The 27,918-nt window shown below is 39.3% G+C and overlaps 1 protein-coding gene across 1 annotated transcript; it reads left to right on the top strand.

Annotated features, from left to right (window-relative positions):
- Window positions 1-60: 60 nt before the first annotated feature.
- LOC311122797 (uncharacterized protein) lies at window positions 61-15,872 on the top strand. The gene is made up of 2 exons (XM_084197113.1): window positions 61-639; window positions 13,238-15,872. The coding sequence occupies exons 1-2, from the start codon at window positions 195-197 to the stop codon at window positions 14,407-14,409; spliced, it is 1,617 nt and encodes a 538-aa protein (XP_084053239.1). The 5' UTR covers window positions 61-194; the 3' UTR covers window positions 14,410-15,872.
- The last annotated feature ends 12,046 nt before the right edge of the window (window positions 15,873-27,918 follow it).

Below are 27,918 nucleotides of genomic sequence, written 5' to 3'. Positions count from 1 at the left end.
AGCCACCTCGGTAGCTTACTAGCCAACATTTAACCGACATATTGAAGCTTCTTTGATCATTTTTTTTGTATATGAATCCGTGTTTTTTAGTTAACTTAAACGTAATTTGCTTGTTAAATGTACTAATTTGTTAAGATTGATACTGAGCCTAGACTAGGCTAGTCACTAATGCTAGCTAGCTAACATCCCCGACCATGAGCTGGCTAAGCTACTCCTCCCCTGCTAAAGAAGAGGAGGTCTGCTGTATGGAGAAAGAAGCTCTGGGGCTGAACATTGCCGTGAAACAAGAAGAGGAGGATGTTACAGTGAAAGAAGAGGAAGAAGTTTTCAGAATGATAAAGGAGGAAGAGGAGGCTATCACATTGAAAGAGGAGGAGGATGTTACAGTGAAAGAAGAGAAAGATCCGTTTGGAGTGAAAGAGGAAGAGGGGATAGAGGCTGTCACAGTGGAAGAGGAGGAGGTAGAAGCTTTCAGAATGAAAAATGATGAAGAGGAGGCTATCACATTGAAAGAAGAGGAGAAGGATGTTACAAAAGAGGAGGAAGAACCATTTGGGGGGGAAGAGGAGGCTATCTCAATAAAAAAGGAGGACGTTTTGGGAGTGAAAGAGGAGGAGACTGAAGATCTGATTAACACCAGTGAGTACTGTCTTAAAAACAGGGGCACAATCTCTGCAGTTGTTGAACCAATGTGTGGTTTTTAAGGGGCATTCTACTGAAGTTATATACTTCAATATGTTGTTCAGTACTGTAGGAATTGTTAAATTGTGGTCCTCTGTAGCTCAGCTGGTAGAGCACGGCGCTTGTAACGCCAAGGTAGTGGGTTCGATCCCCGGGACCACCCATACACAAAAATGTATGCACACATGACTGTAAGTCGCTTTGGATAAAAGCGTCTGCTAAATGGCATATTATTATTATTTTATTATTTAAAGGTTCAATCTGCAATTGGTACATATATTTTTTGGACTTTTAAATGAGCTTTAATGAATTCTCCATGTGGTCTACATTAAAGTGCACCTCATCTAATATAACAGGCTTTTCAAATTCAATATTGGTGCTTAATTTCTACTTAAAATATCAAAGGGACGCAAAAGGCACCCAATTTGTGGAACTACATTTTCACATTTGCATCATAAACAATATTTTATAAAATCATGATGAAAGTGACCATTTTAGGCCCATTTAGATATATTAATGCCTATTGTAAGACCCTATGATTGCAATAGAAGATAATACGTTTACCATCTGTTTGATGTGAAAGGTTCAATCTGAGCTTGGTATGTATTTTTTACTTTTACATTAATGATACGATACAATATACTTTATTGTCCAATTACATGGAAATGAATTTAGTGAAGTCAGCATACAAATACCATTACACAAACACAATACACTACAATACATGTTACACAAACACAATACACTATAATATATGTTACACAATACACTAGAATACATGTTACACAAACACAATACACTAGAATACATGTTAACACAATACACTAGAATACATATTACACAAACACACTAGAATACATGTTACACAATTCACTAGAATACATTTTACACAAACACAATACACTAGAATACATGTTAACACAATACACTAGAATACATTTTACACAAACACAATACACTAGAATACATGTTAACACAATACACTTGAATACATGTTACACAATACACTAGAATACATTTTACACAAACACAATACACTAGAATACATGTTAACACAAAACACTTGAATACATGTTACACAATACACTAGAATACATCTTACACAAACACAAACACACTAGAATACATGTTACACAATACACTAGAATACATGTTAGACAAACACAATACACTAAAATACATGTTAACACAATACACTAGAATACATGTTAACACAATACACTAGAATACATGTTAACACAATACACTACAATACATGTTAACACAATACACTAGAATACATGTTAACACAATACACTAGAATACATGTTACACAATACACTAGAATACATGTTACACAAACACAATACACTAGAATACATGTTAACACAATACACTAGAATACATAAAGTAATCCTTCTGGATAAAGTAATCCTTCTACCCCCCCCCCCCCCCACAGCGGAGTCACTCACCACCTTCCGGAGACATTTGAAACCCCACCTCTTTAAGGAATACCTGGGATAGGATAAAGTAATCCTTCTACCCCCCCCCCCACACACAGCGGAGTCGCTCACCACCTTCCGGAGACATTTGAAACCCCACCTCTTTAAGGAATACCTGGGATAGGATAAAGTAATCCTTCTACCCCCCCCCCATCCCCCCCCCCCCCCCCCAACAAAAAAAAAAAATAAAAAAAAATTGTAAAGTGGTTATCCCACTGGCTATAGGGTGAATGCATCAATTTGTGAGTCGCTCTGGACTAGAGCGTCTGCTAAATGACGTAAATGTGCCCTTGAGCAAGGCACTTAACCCTAATTGCTCCTGTAAGTCGCTCTGGATAAGAGCGTCTGCTAAATGACTAAAATGTAAATGTAAATACATGTTAACTCAATACACTAGAATACATGTTACACAATACACTAGAATACATGTTACACAATACACTAGAATACATGTTACACAAACACAATACACCACAATACTTGTTACAACATGTATTCTAGTGTACATGTTACACAAACACAATACACTAGAATACATGTTAACACAATACACTAGAATACATGTTACACAAACACAATACACTAGAATATATGTTACACAAACACAATACACTAGAATACATGTTACACAATACACTAGAATACAAGTTACACAAACACAATACACTAGAATACATGTTACACAAACACAATACACTAGAATACATGTTACACAAACACAATACATTAGAACACATGTTAAACAATACACTAGAATAGATGTTACACAAACACAATACACTAGAATACATGTTACACAAACACAATACATTAGAACACATGTTAAACAATACACTAGAATACATGTTAACACAATACACTAGAAAACATGTTACACAAACACAATACACTAGAATACATGTTACACAAACACAATACACTAGAATGCATGTTAACACAATACAGTAGAATACATGTTAACACAATACACTAGAAAACATGTTACACAAACACAATACACTAGAATACATGTTACACAAACACAATACATTAGAACACATGTTAAACAATACACTAAAATACATGTTAACACAATACACTAGAAAACATGTTACACAAACACAATACACTAGAATACATGTTACACAAACACAATACACTAGAATGCATGTTAACACAATACACTAGAATACATGTTAACACAATACACTAGAAAACATGTTACACAAACACAATACACTAGAATACATCTTACACAAACACAATACACTAGAATGCATGTTAACACAATACACTAGAATACATGTTAACACCATACACTAGAATACATGTTAACACAATACACTAGAATACATGTTAACACAATACACTAGAATACATGTTACACAATACACTATAATACATGTTACACAATACACTAGAATACATGTTACACAAACACAATACACTAAAATACTTGTTACACAAACACAATACACTAGAATATATGTTACACAAACACAATACACTAGAATACATGTTACACAAACACAATACACTAGAATACATGTTAACACAATACACTATAATACATGTTACACAATACACTAGAATACATGTTACACAAACACAATACACTAGAATACATGTTAACACAATACACTAGAATACATGTTACACAATACACTAGAATACATGTTACACAAACACAATACACTAGAATACATGTTAACACAATACACTAGAATACATGTTAACACAATACACTAGAATACATGTTACACAAACACAATACACTAGAATACATGTTAACACAATACACTAGAATACATGTTAACACAATACACTAGAATACATGTTACACAAACACAATACACTATAATACATGTTACACAAACACAAACACACTAGAATACATGTTACACAACACACTAGAATACATGTTAACACAATACACTATAACACATGTTACACAAACACAATACACTAGAATACATGTTACACAATACACTACAACACATGTTACACAAACACAATACACTATAACACATGTTACACAAACACAATACACTAGAATACATGTTACACGAACACAATACACTAGAATACATGTTACACAATACACTAGAATACATGTTACACAATACACTAGAATACATGTTACACAATACACTAAAATACGTGTTACACAAACACAATACACTAGAATACATGTTACACAAACACAATACACTAGAATACATGTTACACAAACACAATACACTAGAATACATGTTACACAATACACTATACCACATGTTACACAAACACAATACACTATAACACATGTTACACAAACACAATACACTAGAATACATGTTACACAAACACAATACACTAGAATACATGTTACACAAACACAATACACTAGAATACATGTTACACAATACACTAGAATACATGTTACACAATACACTAGAATACATGTTACACAATACACAAAAATACTTGTTACACAAACACAATACACTAGAATACATGTTACACAAACACAATACACTAGAATACATGTTACACAAACACAATACACTAGAATACATGTTAACACAATACACTAGAATACATGTTACACAAACACAATACACTAGAATACTTGTTACACAAACACAATACACTAGAATACATGTTACACAAACACAATACACTAGAATACATGTTAACACAATACACTAGAATATATGTTACACAAACACAATACACTAGAATACATGTTACACAATACACCAGAATACAAGTTACACAATACACTAGAATACATGTTTCACAAACACAATACACTAGAATACATGTTAAACAATACACTAGAATAGATGTTACACAAACACAATACACTAGAATACATGTTACACAATACACTAGAATACATGTTAACACAATACACTAGAATATATGTTACACAAACACAATACACTAGAATACATGTTAACACAATACACTATAATACATGTTACACAATACACTAGAATACATGTTACACAAACACAATACACTAGAATAGATGTTACACAAACACAATACACTAAAATACATGTTACACAAACACAAACACACTAGAATAAATGTTACACAAACACAATACACTAGAATACATGTTACACAAACACAATACACTAGAATAGATGTTAACACAATACATGTTAACACAATACACTAGAATAGATGTTAATACAATACACTAGAATATATGTTAACACAATACACCAGAATACATGTTAACACAATACAATATAATACATGTTAACACAATACACTAGAATACATGTTAACACAATACACTAGGATACATGTTAACACAATACACTAGAATACATGTTACACAATACACTAGAATACATGTTACACAAACACAATACACTAGAATACATGTTACACAATACACTAGAATACATGTTACACAAACACAATAAACTAGAATACATGTTACACAAACACACTAGAACACATGTTACAAAAACACAATACACTAGAATACATGTTACACAAACACACTAGAATACATGTTACACAAATACAACACACTAGAATACATGTTAACACAAAACACTTGAATACATGTTAACACAATACACTAGAATACATGTTACACAATACACTAGAATACATGTTGCACAAACACAATACACTAGAAAACATGTTACAAAACACACTAGAATACATGTTACACAATACATGTTACACAATACATGTTACACAACACACTAGAATACATGTTACACAAACACAATACACTAGAATACATGTTACACAAACACAATACACTAGAATACATGTTACACAAACACAATACACTAGAATACATGTTACACAAACACAATACACTAGAATACATGTTACACAAACACAATACACTAGAATACATGTTACACAAAAACAATACACTAGAATACATGTTACACAACACACTAGAATACATTTTACACAAACACAATACACTAGAATACATGTTAACACAATACACTAGAATACATGTTACACAAACACAAACACACTAGAATACATGTTACACAATACACTAGAATACATGTTACACAAACACAATACACTAGAATACATGTTAACACAATACACTAGAATACATGTTAACACAATACACTAGAATACATGTTACACAAACACAATACACTAGAATACATGTTACACAATGCACTAGAATACATGTTACACAAACACAATACACTAGAATACATGTTACACAAACACAATACACTAGAATACATGTTAACACAATACACTAGAATACATGTTAACACAATACACTAGAATACATGTTACACAAACACAATACACTAGAATACATGTTACACAATGCACTAGAATACATGTTACACAAACACAATACACTAGAATACATGTTACACAAACACAATACATTAGAATACATATTAACACAATACACTAGAATACATGTTAACACAATACACTAGAATACATGTTAACACAATACACTAGAATACATGTTAACTCAATACAATAGAATACATGTTACACAATACACTAGAATACATGTTACACAATACACTAGAATACATGTTACGCAAACACAATACACTAGAATACTTGTTACACAAACACAATACACTAGAATACATGTTACACAAACACAATACACTAGAATACATGTTACACAAACACAATACACTAGAATACATGTTACACAAACACAATACACTAGAATACATGTTACACAAACACAATGCACTGGAATACATGTTACACAAACACAATACACTAGAATACATGTTACACAATACACTAGAATACATGTTACACAATACACTAGAATACATGTTAACACAATACACTAGAATATATGTTACACAAACACAATACACTAGAATACATGTTAACACAATACACTAGAATACATATTACACAATACACTAGAATACATGTTAACACAATACACTATAATATATGTTACACAAACACAATACACTAGAATACATGTTAACACAATACACTAGAATACATGTTAACACAATACACTAGAATATATGTTACACAATACACTAGAATACATGTTAACACAATACACTAGAATACATGTTACACAACACACTAGAATAAATGTTACACAAACACAATACATGTTAACACAAAACACTAGAATACATGTTAACACAATACACTAGAATACATGTTACACAATATACTAGAATACATGTTACACAAACACAATACACTAGAATACATGTTACACAAACACAATACACTAGAATACATGTTACACAAACACAATACACTAGAATACATGTTACACAAACACAATACACTAGAATACATGTTACACAACACACTAGAATACATTTTACACAAACACAATACACTATAATACATGTTAACACAATACACTAGAATACATGTTACACAAACACAATACACTAGAATACATGTTACACAAACACAATACACTAGAATACATGTTACACAAACACAATACACTAGAATACATGTTACACAACACACTAGAATACATTTTACACAAACACAATACACTATAATACATGTTAACACAATGCACTGGAATACATGTTACACAAACACAATACACTAGAATACATGTTAACACAATACACTAGAATATATGTTACACAATACACTAGAATACATGTTAACACAATACACTAGAATATATGTTACACAAACACAATACACTAGAATACATGTTAACACAATACACTAGAATACATATTACACAATACACTAGAATACATGTTACACAATACACTAGAATACATGTTACACAATACACTAGAATACATGTTAACACAATACACTAGAATATATGTTACACAAACACAATACACTAGAATACATGTTAACACAATACACTAGAATACATATTACACAATACACTAGAATACATGTTAACACAATACACTAGAATATATGTTACACAAAGACAATACACTAGAATACATGTTAACACAATACACTAGAATACATGTTAACACAATACACTAGAATACATGTTACACAATACAATAGAATACATGTTACACAATACACTAGAATACATGTTAACACAATACACTAGAATACATGTTAACACAATACACTAGAATATATGTTACACAAACACAATACACTAGAATACATGTTAACACAATACACTAGAATACATGTTACACAACACACTAGAATACATGTTACACAACACACTAGAATACATGTTAACACAATACACTAGAACACATGTTACACAAACACAATACACTAAAATACATGTTACACAAACACACTAGAATACATGTTACACAAACACAATACACTAGAATACATGTTACACAACACACTAGAATACATGTTACACAAACACAATACATGTTAACACAAAACACTAGAATACATGTTAACACAATACACTAGAATACATGTTACACAATACACTAGAACACATGTTACACAAACACAATACACTAGAATACATGTTACACAATACACTAGAACACATGTTACACAAACACAATACACTAGAATACATGTTACACAACACACTAGAATAAATGTTACACAAACACAATACATGTTAACACAAAACACTAGAATACATGTTAACACAATACACTAGAATACATGTTACACAATACACTAGAATACATGTTACACAAACACAATACACTAGAATACATGTTACACAAACACAATACACTAGAATACATGTTACACAAACACAATACACTAGAATACATGTTACACAAACACAATACACTAGAATACATGTTAAACAAACACAATACACTAGAATACATGTTACACATTAACGATACCAACCATTAGTCTGTGTGATTAACGATACCAACCATTAGTCTGTGTGATTAACGATACCAACCATTAGTCTGTGTGATTAACGATACCAACCATTAGTCTGTGTGATTAACGATACCAACCATTAGTCTGTGTGATTAACGATACCAACCATTAGTCTGTGTGATTAACGATACCAACCATTAGTCTGTGTGATTAACGATACCAACCATTAGTCTGTGTGATTAACGATACCAACCATTAGTCTGTGTGATTAACAATACCAACCATTAGTCTGTGTGATTAACGATACCAACCATTAGTCTGTGTGATTAACGATACCAACCATTAGTCTGTGTGATTAACGATACCAACCATTAGTCTGTGTGATTAACGATACCAACCATTAGTCTGTGTGATTAACGATACCAACCATTAGTCTGTGTGATTAACGATACCAACCATTAGTCTGTGTGATTAACGATACCAACCATTAGTCTGTGTGATTAACGATACCAACCATTAGTCTGTGTGATTAACGGGGGCTGAACTGATTCCTGATGTTTTCCTGAGCTTTCTCATTATATCCCTATAGACAGACTTCAAAACACTTACAGAGATTACAGACATAGGTATAAGACAATGGGTGATGTCTTGTGGATATTAGGGGACATTTCACACATTTTGGCCCCGAAGGAAATAGTGTCTGTAATAAACTCACACTTGCTGTCACAAACTCCAAACTCCACACAGTTGTCACTGACTATTAGATGGCGTCGATAGACATGGAAGCTCTGCTTCTAGCACCTAAGCAACGTTGCAGTATTATTATTTTTTTGTGTGTTACCTCTTACATTATTAGCCCAGAACGTTTTTTGTGTTATTACATACAGCCAGAAATAACTTTGGGATATCAGAGCGGCGGTAACTCACCAGCATTACAACCAGAAATATGACTTTCCCAAATTGGATCCTTTGTTCGTACCCCCCCAGGGCAATTTAACTTATCCCAGAGGCTGCTCCAAGACGGCCCCCGGCGGAGAAGAGGTATTCGGAGTGGACTAGTCCGACTCAGGAGACGTGCACACCATCCACCGCTTCCAAGTATATTACAAGCTAATGTTCAGTCTCTGGACAATAAAGAAGACGAGCTCAGGGCGAGGATCTGTAACATACTCTCTTTCACTGAATCATGGCTCTCTCTGGATATACTGTCCCCGTCCATACAGCCAGCTGGATTCTCAGTACATCGCGCAGACAGGAATAAAGACATCTCTGGGAAGAAGAGAGTTGGGAGTGTATGATTAACTACTCATGGTGTGATTGTGATAACATACAGAAACTCAAGTCCCTTTTGTTCACCCGACCTAGAATACCTCGCAATCAAATGCAGACCGTATTACCTCCCAAGAGAATTATCTTCGGTTATAGTCCCAGCCGTGTATATTCCCCCTCAAGCCGACACCATGACGGACCTCAAGGAACTACCCTGGAAACCACATATCCTGAGGCCGCATTTATTGTAGCTGGGGATTTCAACAAAGCAAATTTGAGGAAAACGCTACTGAAGTTCTGTCAACACATTGCCTGTAGTACTTGCACTTCAAAAACTCTCCGACATTGTTACTCCCCCTTCCGGGATGGCTACAAGGGCCTCCCCCACCCTCCCTTCGGCAAATCAGATCACCACTCCATTGTTTCTCCCCCTTCCGGGATGGCTACAAGGGCCTCCCCCACCCTCCCTTCGGCAAATCAGATCACCACTCCATTGTTTCTCCCCCTTCCGGGATGGCTACAAGGGCCTCCCCCACCCTCCCTTCGGCAAATCAGATCACGACTCCATTCTGCTCCTCCCTTCTTATATGCAGAAACTCAAACAGGAAGTACCCGTGCTAAGGTCTATTCAACGCTGGTCTGACCAATCGGAATCCATGCTTCAAGATTGTTTTGATCACGCAGACTGGGATATGTTTCGGGTTACCTCTGAGAATAACATTGACGTATACACGGACACGGTGACTGAGTTCATCAGGAAGTGTATAGGGGATGTTGTTCCCACTGTGACTATTAAAACCTACCCAAACCAAAAACCATGGATAGATGGCAGCATTCGCGCAAAACTGAAAGCGCAAACCTTCACATTTAACCACCGCAAGTTGAATGGGAATATGGTTGAATGCAAACAGTGTAGTTATTCCTTTCGTAAGGCAATCAAAACAGGCAAAATGTCAGTACAGAGACAAAGTGGAGTCGCAATTCAACGGCTCAGAGACGAGATGTATGTGGCAGGGTCTACAGACAATCACGGATTACAAAGGGAAAACCAGCCGCGGACACCAACGTCTTGCTCCCGGACAAGCTAAACACCTTCTTCGCCCACTTTGAGGATAACACAGTGCCACCGTCGTGGCCCGCTCCCAAGGACTGTGGGCACTTGTTCTCCGTGGCCGACGTGATAAAGACATTTAAGCGTGATAACCCTTGCAAGGCTACCGGCCCAGATGACATCCCTAGCCGCCTCCTCAGAGCATGCGCAGACCAGCTGGCTGGAGTGTTTACGGACATATTCAATCTCTCCCTTTCCCAGTCTGCTGTCCCCACATGCTTCAAGATGGCCACCATTGTTCCTGTACCCAAGAACGCAAAGGTAACTGAACTAAATTACTATTGCCCTGTAGCACTCGCTTCTGTCATCATGAGGTGCTTTGAGAGGCTAGTTAAGGATCATATCACCTCCACCTTACCTGACACCCTAGACCCACTTCAATTTGCTTACCGCCCCAATAGATCCACAGACGATGCAATCGCCATCGCACTGCCCCATCTCATCTGGACAAGAGGAATACCTATGTAAGAATGCTGTTCATTGACTATAGCTCAGCCTTCAACACCATAGTACCCTCCAAGCTCATCATTTAAGCTCAGGGCCCTGGGTCTGAACCCCGCCCTGTGCAACTGGGTCCTGGACTTCCTGACGGGCCGCCCCCAGGTGGTGAAGGTAGGAAACAACACCTCCACTACGCTGATCCTCAACACTGGGGCCCCACAAGGGTGCGTGCTCAGCTCCCTCCTGTACTCCCTGTTCACCCATGACTGCGTGGCCAAGCACGCCTCCAACTCAATCATCAAGTTTGCAGACGACACAACAGTAGTAGGCTTGATAACCAACAATGACGAGACAGCCTACAGGGAGGAGGTGAGGGCCCTGGCGGAGTGGTGCCAGGAAAATAAATTAGGCTTGGCCCCTAAGACCCTCACAAACTTTTACAGATGCACAATTGAGAGCATCCTGCCAGGCTGTATCACCGCCTGGTACGGCAACTGCACCGCCCGCAGGGCTCTCCAGAGGGTGGTGCGGTGAGCCCAACGCATCACCGGGGGGCACACTGCCTGCCCTCCAGGACACCTACAACACCCGATGTCACAGGAAGGCCAAAAAGATCATCAAGGACATCAACCACCCGAGCCACGGCCTGTTCACCCCGCTCTCATCCAGAAGGCGAGGTCAGTACAGGTGCATCAAAGCTGGGACCGAGAGACTGAAAAAACTGCTTCTATCTCAAGGCCATCAGACTGTTAAATAGCCATCACTAGCCGGCTACCACCCGGTTACTCAACCCTGCACCTTAGAGGCTGCTGCCCTATGTACATAGACATGGAACACTAGTCACTTTAATAATGTTTACATACTGCTTTACTCATTTCATTTGTATTGATACATTTCTTAATTCCATTCTTTTACTTTTAGATACTACTGCCCTGTTGGAGCTAGGAACACAGGAATTTCGCTACACCCGCAATAAAATCTGCTAAACATCTTCACCACTAGCACATCAAGCCTTTTTAACTGTACACAAAAGAAGGATGTATAATGCTTCCAACTGTCATATGTACACAAAGAAGGATGTATAATGCTTCCAACTGTCATATGTACACAAAGAAGGATGTATAATGCTTCCAACTGTCATATGTACACAAAGAAGGATGTATAATGCTTCCAACTGTCACGCGTACTCAAAGAAGGATGTATAATGCTTCCAACTGTCATATGTACACAAAGAAGGATGTATAATGCTTCCAACTGTCACGCGTACTCAAAGAAGGATGTATAATGCTTCCAACTGTCACGCGTACTCAAAGAAGGATGTATAATGCTTCCAACTGTCATATGTACACAAAGAAGGATGTATAATGCTTCCATCCAACTGTCACTTTCAGCCTGCTCAAAAGTGTTTTTCTTTATTATGGAAATGTTCTGAAAACAGTTTTATCATGTGGCAGATTCATTCAGGTCTCTCTGTTTAACTAAATACTCTGTTTGTCTTTGACAGGAGAGAGACCAGACTCTCACTCTGACAGCGGCAAGAGTCCTTCAGGGGAACCAGACCCAGGGAAGAGTCCTTCAGGGGAACCAGACCCAGGGAAGAGTCCTTCAGGGGAACCAGACCCAGGGAAGAGTCCTTCAGGGGAACCAGAGCCAGGGAAGAGTCCTTCAGGGGAACCAGACCCAGGGAAGAGTCCTTCAGGGGAACCAGACCCAGGGAAGAGTCCTTCAGGGGAACCAGACCCAGGGAAGAGTCCTTCAGGGGAACCAGACCTAGAGACGGCCAAACCAGTAGGACGACACTGCTGCTCCCACTGTGGAAGGAGATTTACCAAGTTACACAACCTAAAAGAGCATGAGAGGACACACACAGGAGAAAAGCCTTTCCAATGTTCCCAGTGTGGAAATAGTTTTAGCCGGTTAGACAGCCTGAAAATGCATAAGAGAATTCACTCTGGAGAGAAGCCTTATCAATGCACCTATTGTGTAATGAGTTTTTCACGATCACAGGCCCTCAAAAGGCATGAGAGGACACACACAGGAGAAAAGCCTTTCCAGTGCTCCCAGTGTGGAAATAGTTTTACCCTGTTGGCACACCTGAAATCACATGAGAGGACACACACAGGAGAAAAGCCTTTCCAATGTTCCCAGTGTGGAAAGAGTTTTACCCGGTTAAGGACCCTAATTAGGCATCAAGGAATACACAAAGAAGGAAAGAAGAACTTCCATTGCTCTCAGTGTGGAAAGAGTTTTACTGAGTTATGGGGCGTGAAAATACATGAGAGAATTCACTCTACACACAGAGGAGAAAGGCCTTTCCAATGCTCCCAATGTGGAAAGCGTTTTACCCAGTTAGGGAACCTGAATTTACATAAGATAATTCACTCCGGAGATAAGCCTTACCACTGCTCTCGGTGTGGAAAGAGCTTTATCCGGTCATGCCATCTCAAAGAGCATGAGAAAACACACACAGGAGAAAAGCCTTTCCAATGTTCCCAGTGTGGGAAGAATTTTGCGCGGTTATGGAACCTAAAAGAGCATGAGAGGATACACACAGGAGAGAAGCCCTACCACTGCTCTCATTGTGGAAATACATTTTCCCGTTTAAGGGAACTGAAATCTCATTACATTTCACACACTCTTATCCAGAGAGAATTACAGTTGGTGCATTCACCTTAAGGTAGCTAGGTGAGACAACCACATATCACAGGCGTAGTAAGCACATTTTCCCTTAACGTAGTTCTCAGCGAAGTCAGTGGCTAGTAGGATAAGACAAGTGCAGGTCAGATTTATTTAAGATACTCTTTGAAGAGGTAGGGTCGTAGAGGTTTTCGGGAAAGATGGGCTGGGACTCCGCTGTCCCGACGTTAGGGTTCCACTATTGGGGTGCCAGGACAGAGAAGAGCTTTGACTGGGCTGATTGGGAGCTGGTGAGAGGGCCAAGAGACCAGAGTTGGCATAACGGAGTGCTCGGGTTTTAGCCTGAAGTTAGGGAGGGGCAGCACCAGGGTCTTGAAGTGGATGGGAGCTTTTACTGGAAGCCAGTGGCATGTGCGGAGGAGCGAGGTGACATGGGAGAACTTGGGGAGGTTGAACACCAGGTGGGGCTGCGGCGTTTCTGGATAAATTGCAGGGGGAGCCCAGCCAACAGAGAGACTAGTGCCTGGATTAGGACCTGCGCAGTTTCCTGTGTGAGGTGGGGTCGTAATGTACGTATGTTGTAGAGTATGAACCTGCGGAAGTGAGTCACTGCTTTGATGTCTGCAGAGAATGACAGGGTCTTGTCCAGGGTCACGCCGAGGTTCTTTGAGAGAATAGAGAAGCTGTGTTCTGTCTCATGTTTTTGACTGAGAATTTTGGTTTTTGTTTATGCCACATGATATCAAATTGTATGAATTAAATCATACAAAAACAAGGCCTACTTTTGATTTAAAAATGTTCTAATGTGCATTTTATTTTAATTAATAACTGATTGATTGTAACTGATTGACTGCCTGCTGTTCATAATATGATTTGGATATTGCAAAATGTAAATGACTAAATAGATTTAATGGCATTTTCTTGATTCTAACTTTGAAACCTCTTAAATGTTGTTTTATTTCATTGAATATTTTTTATATAGTCATCAAGCTGAAGGTGTATGAAAATGTAATGACGTTATGATAACATTGATAAGTTGATGACATGAAAACATTCACTACCTCATGAATGTTCCCAACAGTACTATTCCACCATGTCAGAGAATACAGGTGCTGATTGTAAAAAGCATTTGATTAATGCAAAATATTTTTGTCCACTAATGGACGTTCATTATACACATCTACATCTATGTATTGTTACACCGTGTAGGAGCAGTATAGACCTAGTCTGGTCATTATACACATCTACATCTATGTATTGTTACACCATGTAGGAGCAGTATAGACCTAGTCTGGTCATTATACACATCTACATCTATGTATTGTTACACCATGTAGGAGCAGTATAGACCTAGTCTGGTCATTATACACATCTACATCTATGTATTGTTACACCATGTAGGAGCAGTATAGACCTAGTTGCTAATTTTGATATATATTCGTATTACCGATTCCCTAAATGCAGATGTGTAGTGTTTTTTAAAATTCTCTCATTAAAAATCTGCAATCAACACATGCTTCTCTTTGTAGAAGTCGTTATTATATTATTATTTAATGAAATAAATTGAGAGAAAAAAATGCTTTAACAAATGTTTTTGTCTGACAATATATTTTTCTCAACTGCGTTACCCACTCTCTTTCATGCGATGCTGGCAGTGTGACGTATAATCTAGTGGACGGGACGCTTCATCGACGACAGCAGCAACAGCTAGTCAGGCACATCAGCTTGCTAGCCAAAATTGCTAACACATTCAAGCTCTAAGTCACTGTGTTTTAAACCCACTTCTGTCGAATCTACTTGTTAATCTATTTAATTTACATTGTTGTCATTAGTCAGCTAGCTGGCTGGCAAAGTTAGCACTAGGCTAGTCGCTAATGCTAACTACATCCCCGGCCATGATTAGCTCAATACTGTACTAGGCTAATCGCTAATGCTAACTACATCCCCGGCCATGATTAGCTCAATACTGCACTAGGCTAGTCGCTAATGCTAACTACATCCCCGGCCGTGATTAGCTCAATACTGCACTAGTCGCTAATGCTAACTACATCCCCGGCCATGATTAGCTCAATACTGTACTTGCCTTCTGTTAAAGAAGAGGATGTCTGCTAGACGGAGAAGGAGGGTCTGTGTCTGAACATTGTCGTGAAAGAGGAGAAGGAAGAGGAGACAGAAGATCAGATTAACACCAAAAATCTGTCGATGTGCCCTTGAGCAAGGCACTTAACCCTAATTGCTCCTGTAAGTCGCTCTGGATAAGAGCGTCTGCTAAATGACTAATAATAATAATAATGAATAGTATTCTATCTATGGTATAACCAAAGATACTGTATATATAACTAACCCAAGATAGTTCATCTGTGTCGCTTACAGTGGGAGCAAATAAAGCATAGTGGGCAGAACAAGTGAGGAGGTGGGCAAAGTCAAGCACGAGCTAGCGAGATCCTATTGGGCATTTGCATATTTCCGTTAGGGAACGCCTCCTATGTGAAGTGCGCATGTGCACAAGCTCAATTCGACTTTGCACTCCTTCAAATCAAATCAAATGTTATTGGTCACATACACATATTTAGCAGATGTTATTGCGGGTGTAGTGAAACGCTTGTGTTCCTAGCTCCGACAGTGCAGTAGTGTCTAACAATTCACAACAATACACACAAATCTAAAAGTAAAAGAATGGAATTAAGAAATATATAAATATTTGGGAGGAGCAATGTCGGAGTGGCATTGACTAAAATATAGCAGAATACAGTATATAAATATGAAATGAGTGAAACAGTATGTAAACATTATTAGTGACCAGTGTTCCATTATTAAAGTGGAATGCCGTTTTTGTTTTTATTTGGCAAAGCATCAAGTATATAAAACTTAGTGCACTGTCTTAGTAACAGATTCTAGTCTTGGGAACAGAAACATTTATTGAGATCAGATGTTTCATAGATGAGTAAATGTGCAGAACGATGGCCCAGTTTCATCTAGTTCCATCCTCTCCCGCTACCCGCAACTGGAGTCATCGCCCTACCATATTTGATGGTCAGAAAACGTTGTAAACGGATGCGTCACCTTAATAGCCCCTGTGAAGTTTCTGTTGTATAAAAGATACATTAGCTAGCTAACTAACGTTACATCTACTGGCTAGCTAGCTAACGTTACAACTACTGGCTAGCTAGCTAACGTTACAACTACTGGCTAGCTAGCTAACGTTACAACTACTGGCTAGCTAGCTAACGTTACATCTACTGGCTAGCTAACTAACGTTACAACTACTGGCTAGCTAGCTAACGTTACAACTACTGGCAAGCTAGCTAACGTTACAACTACTGGCTAGCTAGCTAACGTTACATCTACTGGCTAGCTAACTAACGTTACAACTACTGGCTAGCTAGCTAACGTTACAACTACTGGCAAGCTAGCTAACGTTACAACTACTGGCAAGCTAGCTAACGTTAAAACTACTGGCTAGCTAGCTAACGTTACAACTACTGGCTAGCTAGCTAACGTTAAAACTACTGGCTAGCTAGCTAACGTTACAACTACTGGCTAGCTGGCTAACGTTACAACTACTGGCAAGCTAGCTAACTAACGTTACATCTACTGGCTAGCTAACTAACGTTACAACTACTGACTAGCTAGCTAACGTTACAACTACTGGCTAGCTAGCTAACGTTACAACTACTGGCTAGCTAGCTAACGTTACAACTACTGGCTAGCTAGCTAACGTTACAACTACTGGCTAGCTAGCTAACGTTACATCTACTGGCTAGCTAACTAACGTTACAACTACTGACTAGCTAGCTAACGTTACAACTACTGGCTAGCTAGCTAACGTTACAACTACTGGCTAGCTAGCTAACGTTACATCTACTGGCTAGCTAACTAACGTTACAACTACTGACTAGCTATGCTAACGTTACAACTACTGGCTAGCTAGCTAACGTTACATCTACTGGCTAGCTAGCTAACGTTACAACTACTGGCTAGCTAGCTAACGTTACAACTACTGACTAGCTATGCTAACGTTACAACTACTGGCTAGCTAGCTAACGTTACAACTACTGGCTAGCTATGCTAACGTTACAACTACTGGCTAGCTAGCTAACGTTACAACTACTGGCTAGCTAGCTAACGTTACAACTACTGGCTAGCTAGCTAACGTTACAACTACTGGCTAGCTATGCTAACGTTACAACTACTGGCTAGCTAGCTACCAAACGTTAGCAAATCAAAACAAAACCACATTCAACTCACTAATAACAACCAACCCATTTTTTCATGTGAGACAATTATCTGTATGCATTTATTGATTAACCTCAGCTTGAGTACCAACATATAGCTATCTATTAGCCTTAGGTTTGTTCTCAACCACTTCTTATCATGGCTGGCAGCTGCCTGGCTGGTGCAGGTGGCGAGTTGTTTGTGTTGTTGAGTTGCTGAGTTGCTGACAACCGAGTTGCTGGGCCCGGTTAGATAGAACTGTCAGAAATGCTACAAAAAGGTAGCACAGCGTCGGCTACCAGTTACAGGGAGAGTAACAAATTGACAGAAATGTGCAAGTGAGAGCGATAAATGTAATAAAAACTGCTGCACCTACAAAACTTAGTCAATCCAACATGTTGTAAATCTAATGGTATTTTTAAGGACGCTATAGTCTCGTTTTAATCCGACGTTTAGAATTTGAGCTAGGTGGGCGCAGAAAATACTCTGAAAACTCAATTGCTAACTACCCTGTTAGAAATCCGGTATGTGGTTCTTGGTAACAGCCGAATGGCAAGCCAGACAAAATTAAAAGGGCATATTTATATAATGAATATGAATTCGGAGGACAGAAATTATTAAATATTAAAGCATTAGACCTATCACTAAAAGCTTCAGTCATACAAAAGTTATACTTAAATCCGAACTGGTTCTCAAGCAAATTAGTAAGATTGTCTCACCCAATGTTCAAGAAAGGCCTTTTTCCCTTTATTCAGATTACAACAACTCATTTGCAGTTATTTGAAAAGGAAATCATCTCCCAAATATCACTATTTCTAAAACAAGCCATAGAAAGTTGGTTGCAATTTCAATTTAATCCTCCAGAAACGACAGAACAAATAATGCAACAAATATTGTGGTTAAATTCAAATATACTAATTGACAAAAAACCATTATGTTTTGACAGAATGTTTAAAAAAGGTATAATCTTCGTAAATGATATCATCGGTAGGACTGGTGGAGTTATGTCGCACATGCAGCTAACAAAAACATATGGAAATGTCTGCTCTACCCAAAATTACAACCAAATAATTGCAGCCTTACCGCAAAAGTGGAAGAAGAAAGTGGAAGGGGGAGAAAGTAAGGAACTTGTCTGTCGGCCTTTCATTAAAGAACATAATTGGTTAAGGAAAACTGTGATAAATAAAAAAGTATATCAGTTTCACTTAAGGACCAAAGGATTGACAGCCATCCCATATAGATTGCAAAATAGTTGGGAAGAGATTTTTGACGTACCGATCCCATGGCATAGTGTTTATGAACTGACACGCAAAACGACACCGGATTCAAAAATTAGAATCTTTCAATTTAAATTATTATATAAAATTCTTGCTACCAATAGAATGTTATTTATATGGGGGATACAATCTTCCCAACTCTGCAGATTTTGCTGTGAAGAGACAGAATCATTAGATAATTTGTTTTGGTTCTGTCCATTTGTAGCTTGTTTTTGGACACAGATCCAGGAATGGCTAAAGGATTGCAATATTTACCTAGAGCTAACCTTGCAGATAGCATTACTGGGTGATCTGAAAAGTCATAGTCAATCGATCAATAATATAATAATACTTTTAGCAAAAATGTTTATTTTTTATTCACAATCTGTAGAAGCAATGAGAATAGAAAGGTTCAGAACTTTTGTAAAACATCACAGTACGGTTGAAATATATATGGCAAATAGAAATCCTATATGGATGGTGTTAAGAGATAGATGGGAGGTATTGAATAGAGTTGAAGGATGGGACTAATAACAAATAACAACAAATAATAACAAAGATAGCTAATAATGTAAGCATACTGTGTCCATAATAAGTATATAGGTTGTATGTTGGGAGCATTTGGGAAAGAGCACAGTTAGAAAGATATGGCATATAGAAGCAAACCGGATGGACATCATGAAAATGATCAGAGAGGTTGAGAGTAGAAGAAGTTCAGGAGCAAAAAAAAAGTATATATATATATATATATATATATATATATATATATATACAGTGAGGGAAAAACGTTTTTGATCCCCTTCTGATTTTGTACGTTTGCCCACTGACAAAGACATGATCAGTCTATAATTTTAAAGGTAGGTTTATTTGAACAGTGAGAGACAGAATAACAACAAAAAAATCCAGAAAAACACATGTCAAAAATGCTATAAATTGATTTGCCCCTCTGCAAAACATGATTTAGTACTTGGTGGCAAAACCCCTGTTGGCAATCACAGAGGTCAGACATTTCTTGTAGTTGGCCACCAGGTTTGTACACATCTCAGGAGGGATTTTGTTCCACTCCTCTTTGCAGATCTTCTCCAAGTTATTAAGGTTTCGAGGCTGACATTTGGCTACTCAAACCTTCAGCTCCCTCCACAGATTTTCTATGGGATTAAGGTCTGGAGACTGGCTAGGCCACTCAAAGACCTTAATGTGCTTCTTCTTGAGCAACTCCTTTGTTGCCTTGGCCGTGTGTTTTGGGTCATTGTCATGCTGGAATACCCATCCACGACCCATTTTCAATGCCCTGGCTGAGGGAAGGAGGTGGGGATGGTGTTCTTGGGCCATAGGCAGCATTCCTCCTCCACACACGGCGAGTTGAGTTGATGCCAAAGAGCTCCATTTTGGTCTCATCTGACCACAACACTTTCACTCAGTTCTCCTCTGAATCATTCAGATGTTCATTGGCAAACTTCAGACGGGCATGTATATGTGCTTTCCTGAGCAGGGGGACCTTGCGGGCGCTGCAGGATTTCAGTCCTTCACTGCTACCAATTGTTTTCTTGGTGACTATGGTCCCAGCTGCCTTGAGATCATTGACAAGATCCTCCCGTGTAGTTCTGGGCTGATTCCTCACTGTTCTCATGATCATTGCAACTCCACAAGGTGAGATCTTGCATGGAGCCCCAGGCCGAGGGAGACTGACAGTTATTTTGTTTTTCTTCCATTTGCGAATAATCGCACCAACTTTTGTCACCTTCTCACCAAGCTGCTTGGCGATGGTCTTGTAGCCCATTCCAGCCTTCTGTAGGTCTACATCTTGTCCCTGACATCCTTGGAGAGCGCTTTGGTCTTGGCCATGGTGGAGAGTTTGGAATCTGATTGATTGATTGCTTCTGTGGACAGGTGTCTTTTATACAGGTAATAAATTCAGATTAGGAGCACTCCCTTTAAGAGTGTGCTCCTAATCTCAGCTCGTTACCTGTATAAAAGACACCTGGGAGCCAGAAATCTTTCTGATTGAGAGGGGGTCAAATACTAATTTCCCTCATTAAAATGCAAATCAATTTATAACATTTTTGACATGCGTTTTTCTGGATTTTTTTGTTGTTATTCTGTCTCTCACTGTTCAAATAAACCTACCATTAAAATTATAGACTGATCATTTCTTTGTCAGTGGGCAAACGTACAAAATCAGCAGGGGATCAAATACTTTTTTCCCTCACTGTACACCGTAACGTTACTGCATGATTGTAGCGGGTTTACTAACGCATTAGTTCTATTAGCTATGTTGACTAGGACGTTACTTTAGCTAATATGGGGACAATGATGTAGGCTGTGTGTAGCGGTTTGGCTTGGAAAGTTTTTTTTAGCCTGGTCACATACAGCTGATGTTGTTCATTGAAGTCCACAAACGAAGGGAGAAGGTGAGAGGAGGAGAGTGCATAGAGGCTAGAATGAATACAACGTAGCTGTTATGAACGTAAACTCTGTTTATGCATGATCAGGGGTGTATTCATTCTGCCGATTTCTGTTGAAAAAATATTTCTTAAACGGAAGCAAACGAAACTGGGATAAACATACCTGAATTTGTCCATTAGAAACTTGTTTGCAACTATTGGACAAATGATTACACCCTACTCAGTGGCGGCTCCTGAAAAAATTCTCAGGAGGGGCAATTTTTCTGATGATTTAGGTGACCTACACACATTTTAAAAAAGATATGTCCAGCAACAACATGAAGACAGGGGTAGCATATAAGTCAATACCAGAAGCATTTATTGACTGATCTCAAAAGTGTTGGCTTACAAAATCAAAATAAGTTATCACAGTAAAAATAATCAAGGGTGTTCTTTCACATTCCTCAACACTGCATAAACAATACGCATTTCCATAAACAAATGAAATAAGAATGAAAACAGAATTAGAAAGTAATTTCTAGAAAAGGTAAACACAGCTATCTGTATGGCTTTGTAAAAATGAACAACCATATTCTGGCCAATTGTATAGATTTGTAAATATGAACAACCATATTCTGGCCAATTGTATAGATTTGTAAAAATGAACATGAACAGATTTTTATTTTTATTACTTTTTTTAAAATGAAAAAAAACTATTTTAAACAACATCAACTGTGAACTGATTTGGGCGTGTGTGTGTTAAAGAGACAGACAGGGAGGGACAAAGAGAGAGAGAGGCTACATTACTTGTACTGAAACTGTTCTCTTCTCTGTTTCAATACAGCAAAGCGTTCAATGACTTTCTCATTGAAATCAGGCATGCTGAGGACTAGTTCCCTCTCCATGGAAAGCATGGCCAGTGCATTCAGACGTTCCTGGCCCATTGAATTTCGCAGGAATGTCTTAACTCGTGTCAAAGTTGAGAAACATCTCTCAGCTTCAGCTGTTGTCATGGGAGTAGTTATGAGGATGTTCAACAGAGTCACAGTCTCAGAGAACGTCTCCTGGAGGTTGTAGCTCATGAGAACCTGGTACAGTGCCAGTGCACCACAGCCTCCCTTGAATTCAGGATTCTCATAGATCAGAGATAGTTCTGTCTTGAGCTTTGCCTTGCTCAGCATGGGGTATGCATTCACAGTGGCATTCAGAGCCTCATCAGGAAATGAATGGCAGTACCTTTCAAACATGTCTGCTTGCAGTAAGGTAGCACTCACAAGGTGGCCAGAGAAAGAGAACCTTTCTTTGGTGTGATCCAGGATGGTGTTGCAGACCTCTTCAGACAGCCTCTGCTTCTCCTCTTCTCTCAAAGCTGTTCTGGGTCTTTTGGCTCCTGTTGCTTCTTGCAGCTGCTGTTGAGAGGAGTCCCTGAAGGCAAACAGACCAATGTGTTTGTTGGCTTTGTACAGTATTGTTGTCTATGTGATGCACAGGTATATGCAATGTATCCATGTATAGTACAAATACTTAAGTTCCACTTAAAATGGGCAGGGATGCATAAAGTCTTTAGTGTTTAAGTTAGCCTTTGTGTCTCACATAGCCTGGATGTTCAGCACAGTATACAGTGGTGCTCATAAGCTTATGATCCCATGCTAAAGTTGACTAAAAAGAGGAATAAAAAAGAAAAGAAAATTGGTGTCCTTAAAGGTTGGATTTTCCAACTTTTTTAATTAAGTCATTAAGATCAATTTCCAAAAGATGATTTTTTAATTTTTTTATTCCTCTTTTTAGTCAACTTTAGCATGGGATCATAAGCTTATGAGCACCACTGCACAGTACACATAGATTACACCACTGGCCATATATAATGAGAATAATGTGATTTCAAACACAAATGCAGTCTCCTTTCATGCATACATTTTCAAATAAAGCTCTGCTTTGAGAAAGATCGAATGATATTGTTTAATCTTACCTTATGGCCTGCACACTGCTTGTGAAGCTGTCGAGGGCACGTTTGATAAAGACAGCATCGATGTCCTTCTTCTGTAGCTTCTGGTACAGAATGTCGACGTGGGGCATGATTTTGTGAAAAAGCCGCAGGAAAAAAATAAAATCTTCATCATGTAGCATCCTCACGTAACCAGATGCCTCTCTCACAGTAAGCTGGTCAAATGAACCCAATGAACCCGTCCGGATGGCTTCAAAACATTCTATGAGGTCGTCTCGATTCTCGTAGACAGTTTTCACGACTCTGCTTAGTAGAAACCTGTTGAATTATTAAATTTGGTCTGGGAGGTCCTAATTGTTTCGTTGCCAATTTATCTTGATTTGTTCGCCGACAAAAAGGAACTTCTTTCAAAGAGACAATCGAGTTGGACTGAAGCCTAGCCATTTTGATAGTAGTAGTGAATTGATTGAGGCTGCTACCTGGTCTTTTCTTAGTTACGTTCATTCGTGGTTACGTTATGTATGACGAAAGCGCGTAAGTGCAAGCCCACAGACACCCATAGAGAATGTATTGAAAGCTTTGAAATGTGAAACAAATAGATTTTACATGACAGGCTATGAGAGACTTCTGGGCGATTTTCAACCTGACTGAAATCGCCCAAAAAACGGGCGGGGCCATTTGAAGCACGACTTTAGCCTGATTTGACATTTAGTGGCTGGCAGATCAGACGTGAACACTGATAACTGCTGTTGCCGTGATATAATTTTTTATAAATTTATAAAAAAAAATTCTAATTTTTTTTTATTTCTTTATTTTTATAATTGATTAGAAAAAAAATCCCTTCCTTTTCCCGTTTGGCAGTGCGTCGCCCATATCGCCCTATTGAACAAGCCGTCCCTGACCCTACATTAGATGCAGGCAAGAGTGTGCAAGGCGGTATTGAAAGTGTCACTGTCTGTCCATGTGTCACTGTCTGTCATCTCAAATGTTTCTCTCGACCTGTGTGCACCTACGTTGTAAACTTTCATTCATAGACTAGGTTGTAGCAACCTCATGATGGGAATAGGGAACATTTGAGTATCATGTAGTAGCCTAAACCTATCGATGTTACATTGAACTGGGTGAATGGAATATGAATGACAGTCATCCAACATGCTGTAATAGAAATAAGGCCAATTCTCATAAAAAATATAAAAAAGTGTCCTCCCTCATCATAAACGGCACTTACCGCCACTGTTGTCTAGCAACAATCAACAACCAATGTGACGGATCTTGAAGAATTTGTAAAATAATAATGGGGAAATGTTGCACAATCCAGGTTTAGAAAACTCTTAGAGACTTACCCAGAAACACTCAGCTGTAACCGCTGCTAAAAGGTGCTTCTATAAAGTATTGACTCAAAAAACCAACACTCGATCCCACTGATGTCAACAACTACAGACCAGTATCCCTTCTTTCTTTTCTTTCCAAAACTATTGAGCGTGCCGTCTTTAGCCAACTCTCTTGCTATCTCTCTCAGAATGACCTTCTTGATCCAAACCAGTCAGGTTTCAGGACTGGTCATTCAACTGAGACTGCTCTTCTCTGTGTCACGGAGGCTCTCCGCACTGCTAAAGCTAACTCTCTCTCCTCTGCTCTTGTCCTTCTAGACCTGTCTGCTGCCTTTGATACTGTGAACCATCAGATCCTCCTCTCCACCCTCTCCGAGCTGGGCATCTCCGGCGCGACTCACTCCTGGATTGCGTCCTACCTGACCGGTCGCTCCTACGAAGTGGCGTGGCGAGAAGCTGTCTCCGCACCACGTGCTCTCACCACTGGTGTCCCCCAGGGCTCAGTTCTAGGCCCTCTCCTTTTCTCCCTATACACCAAGTCACTTGGCTCTGTCATATCCTCACATGGCCTCTCCTATCATTGCTACGCTGACGATACACAACTAATCTTCTCCTTTCCCCCTTCTGATAACCAGGTGGCGAATCGCATCTCTGCATGTCTGGCAGACATATCAGTATGGATGACGGATCACCACCTCAAGCTGAACCCTGGCAAGACGGAGCTGCTCTTCCTCCCGGGGAAGGACTGCCCGTTCCATGATCTCGCCATCACGGTTGACAACTCCGTTGTGTCCTCCTCCCAGAGTGCGAAGAGCCTTGGCGTGACCCTGGACAACACCCTGTCGTTCTCCGCTAACATCAAGGCGGTGACCCGATCCTGCAGGTTCATGCTCTACAACATTCGGAGAGTACGACCCTGCCTTACACAGGAAGCGGCACAGGTCCTAATCCAGGCACTTGTCATCTCCCGTCTGTACTACTGCAACTCGCTGTTGGCTGGCCTCCCTGCCTGTGCCATTAAACCCCTACAACTCATCCAGAATGCCGCAGCCCGTCTGGTGTTCAACCTTCCCAAGTTTTCTCACGTCACCCCCCTCCTCCACACACTCCACTGGCTTCCAGTTGAAGCTCGCATCCGCTACAAGACCATGGTGCTTGCCTATGGAGCAGTGAGGGGAACGGCACCTCTGTACCTTCGGGCTTTGATCAGTCCCTACACCCAAACGAGGGCATTGCGTTCATCCACCTCTGGCCTGCTGGCTCCCCTTCCTCTGCGGAAGCATAGTTCCCGCTCAGCCCAGTCAAAACTGTTCGCTGCTCTGGCACCCCAATGGTGGAACAAGCTCCCTCACGACGCCAGGACAGCGGAGCCACTCACCACCTTCCGGAGACATTTGAAACCCCAGCTTTTTAAGGAATACCTGGGATAGGATAAAGTAATCCTTCTACATTGTAGACTCATGTAGTAACCAAAAAAGTGTTAAACAAATCAAAATATATTTTATATTTGAGATTCAAATAGCCACCCTTTGCCTTGATGACAGCTTTGCACACTCTTGGCATTCCCTCAAGCAGCTTCACCTGGAATACTTTTCCAACAGTCTTGAAGGAGTTCCCACATATGCTGAACACTTGTTGCTGCTTTTCCTTCACTCTGCGGTCTTATTCATCCCAAACCATCTCAATTTGGTTGAGGTAGGGGGATTGTGGAGGCCAGGTCATCTGATGCAGCACTCCATCACTCTCCTTCTTGGTAACATAGCCCTTACACAGCCTGAAGGTGTGTTGGGTCATTGTCCTGTTGAAAATCAAATGATAGTTCCACTAAGCCCAAACCAGATGTGATGGCGTATCGCTGCAGAAGTCTGTGGTAGCCATGCTGGTTAAGTGTGCCTTGAATTCTAAATAAATCACAGACAGTATCACCAGCAAAGCACCCCCACACCATAACACCTCCTCCTCCATGCTTTACGGTGGGAAATACACATGCGATCATCCGTTCACCCACACCATGTCTCACAAAGACATGGCGGTTGGAACCAAAAATCTCCAATTTGGAATCCAGACCAAAGGACACATTTCCACCGGTCTAATGTCCATTGCTCGTGTTTCTTGGCCCAAGCAAGTCTCTTCTTCTTATTGGTGTTCTTTAGTAGTGGTTTCTTTGCAGCAATTCAACCATGAAGGACTGATTCACACAGTCCCCTCTGAACAGTTGATGTTGAGGTGTGTATGTGACTTGAACTCTGAAGCATTTATTTGGGCTGCAATTTCTGAGGCTGGTAACTCTAATGAACTTATCCTCTGCAGCAGAGGTAACTGGGTCTTCCATTCCTGTGGCGGTCCTAATGAGAGCCAGTTTCATCATAGAGCTTGATGGTTTTTGCGACTGCACTTTAAGAAACTTTAAAAGTTCT

This window comes from Coregonus lavaretus (genome assembly GCF_964263955.1).
Source record: "Coregonus lavaretus genome assembly, contig: HAP1_SCAFFOLD_675, whole genome shotgun sequence".
Taxonomy (NCBI): Eukaryota; Metazoa; Chordata; class Actinopteri; order Salmoniformes; family Salmonidae; genus Coregonus; species Coregonus lavaretus.
This window is presented reverse-complemented; position numbering and strand designations above follow the sequence as displayed.

Coding starts and splice junctions, on each gene's coding strand:
- LOC311122797 (XM_084197113.1), top strand. CDS start 195: ATGAGCTGGCTAAGCTACTCCTCCCCTGCTAAAGAAGAGGAGGTCTGC. Junction 640..13,237: donor TGAAGATCTGATTAACACCA/GTGAGTACTGTC, acceptor TGTCTTTGACAG/GAGAGAGACCAGACTCTCAC.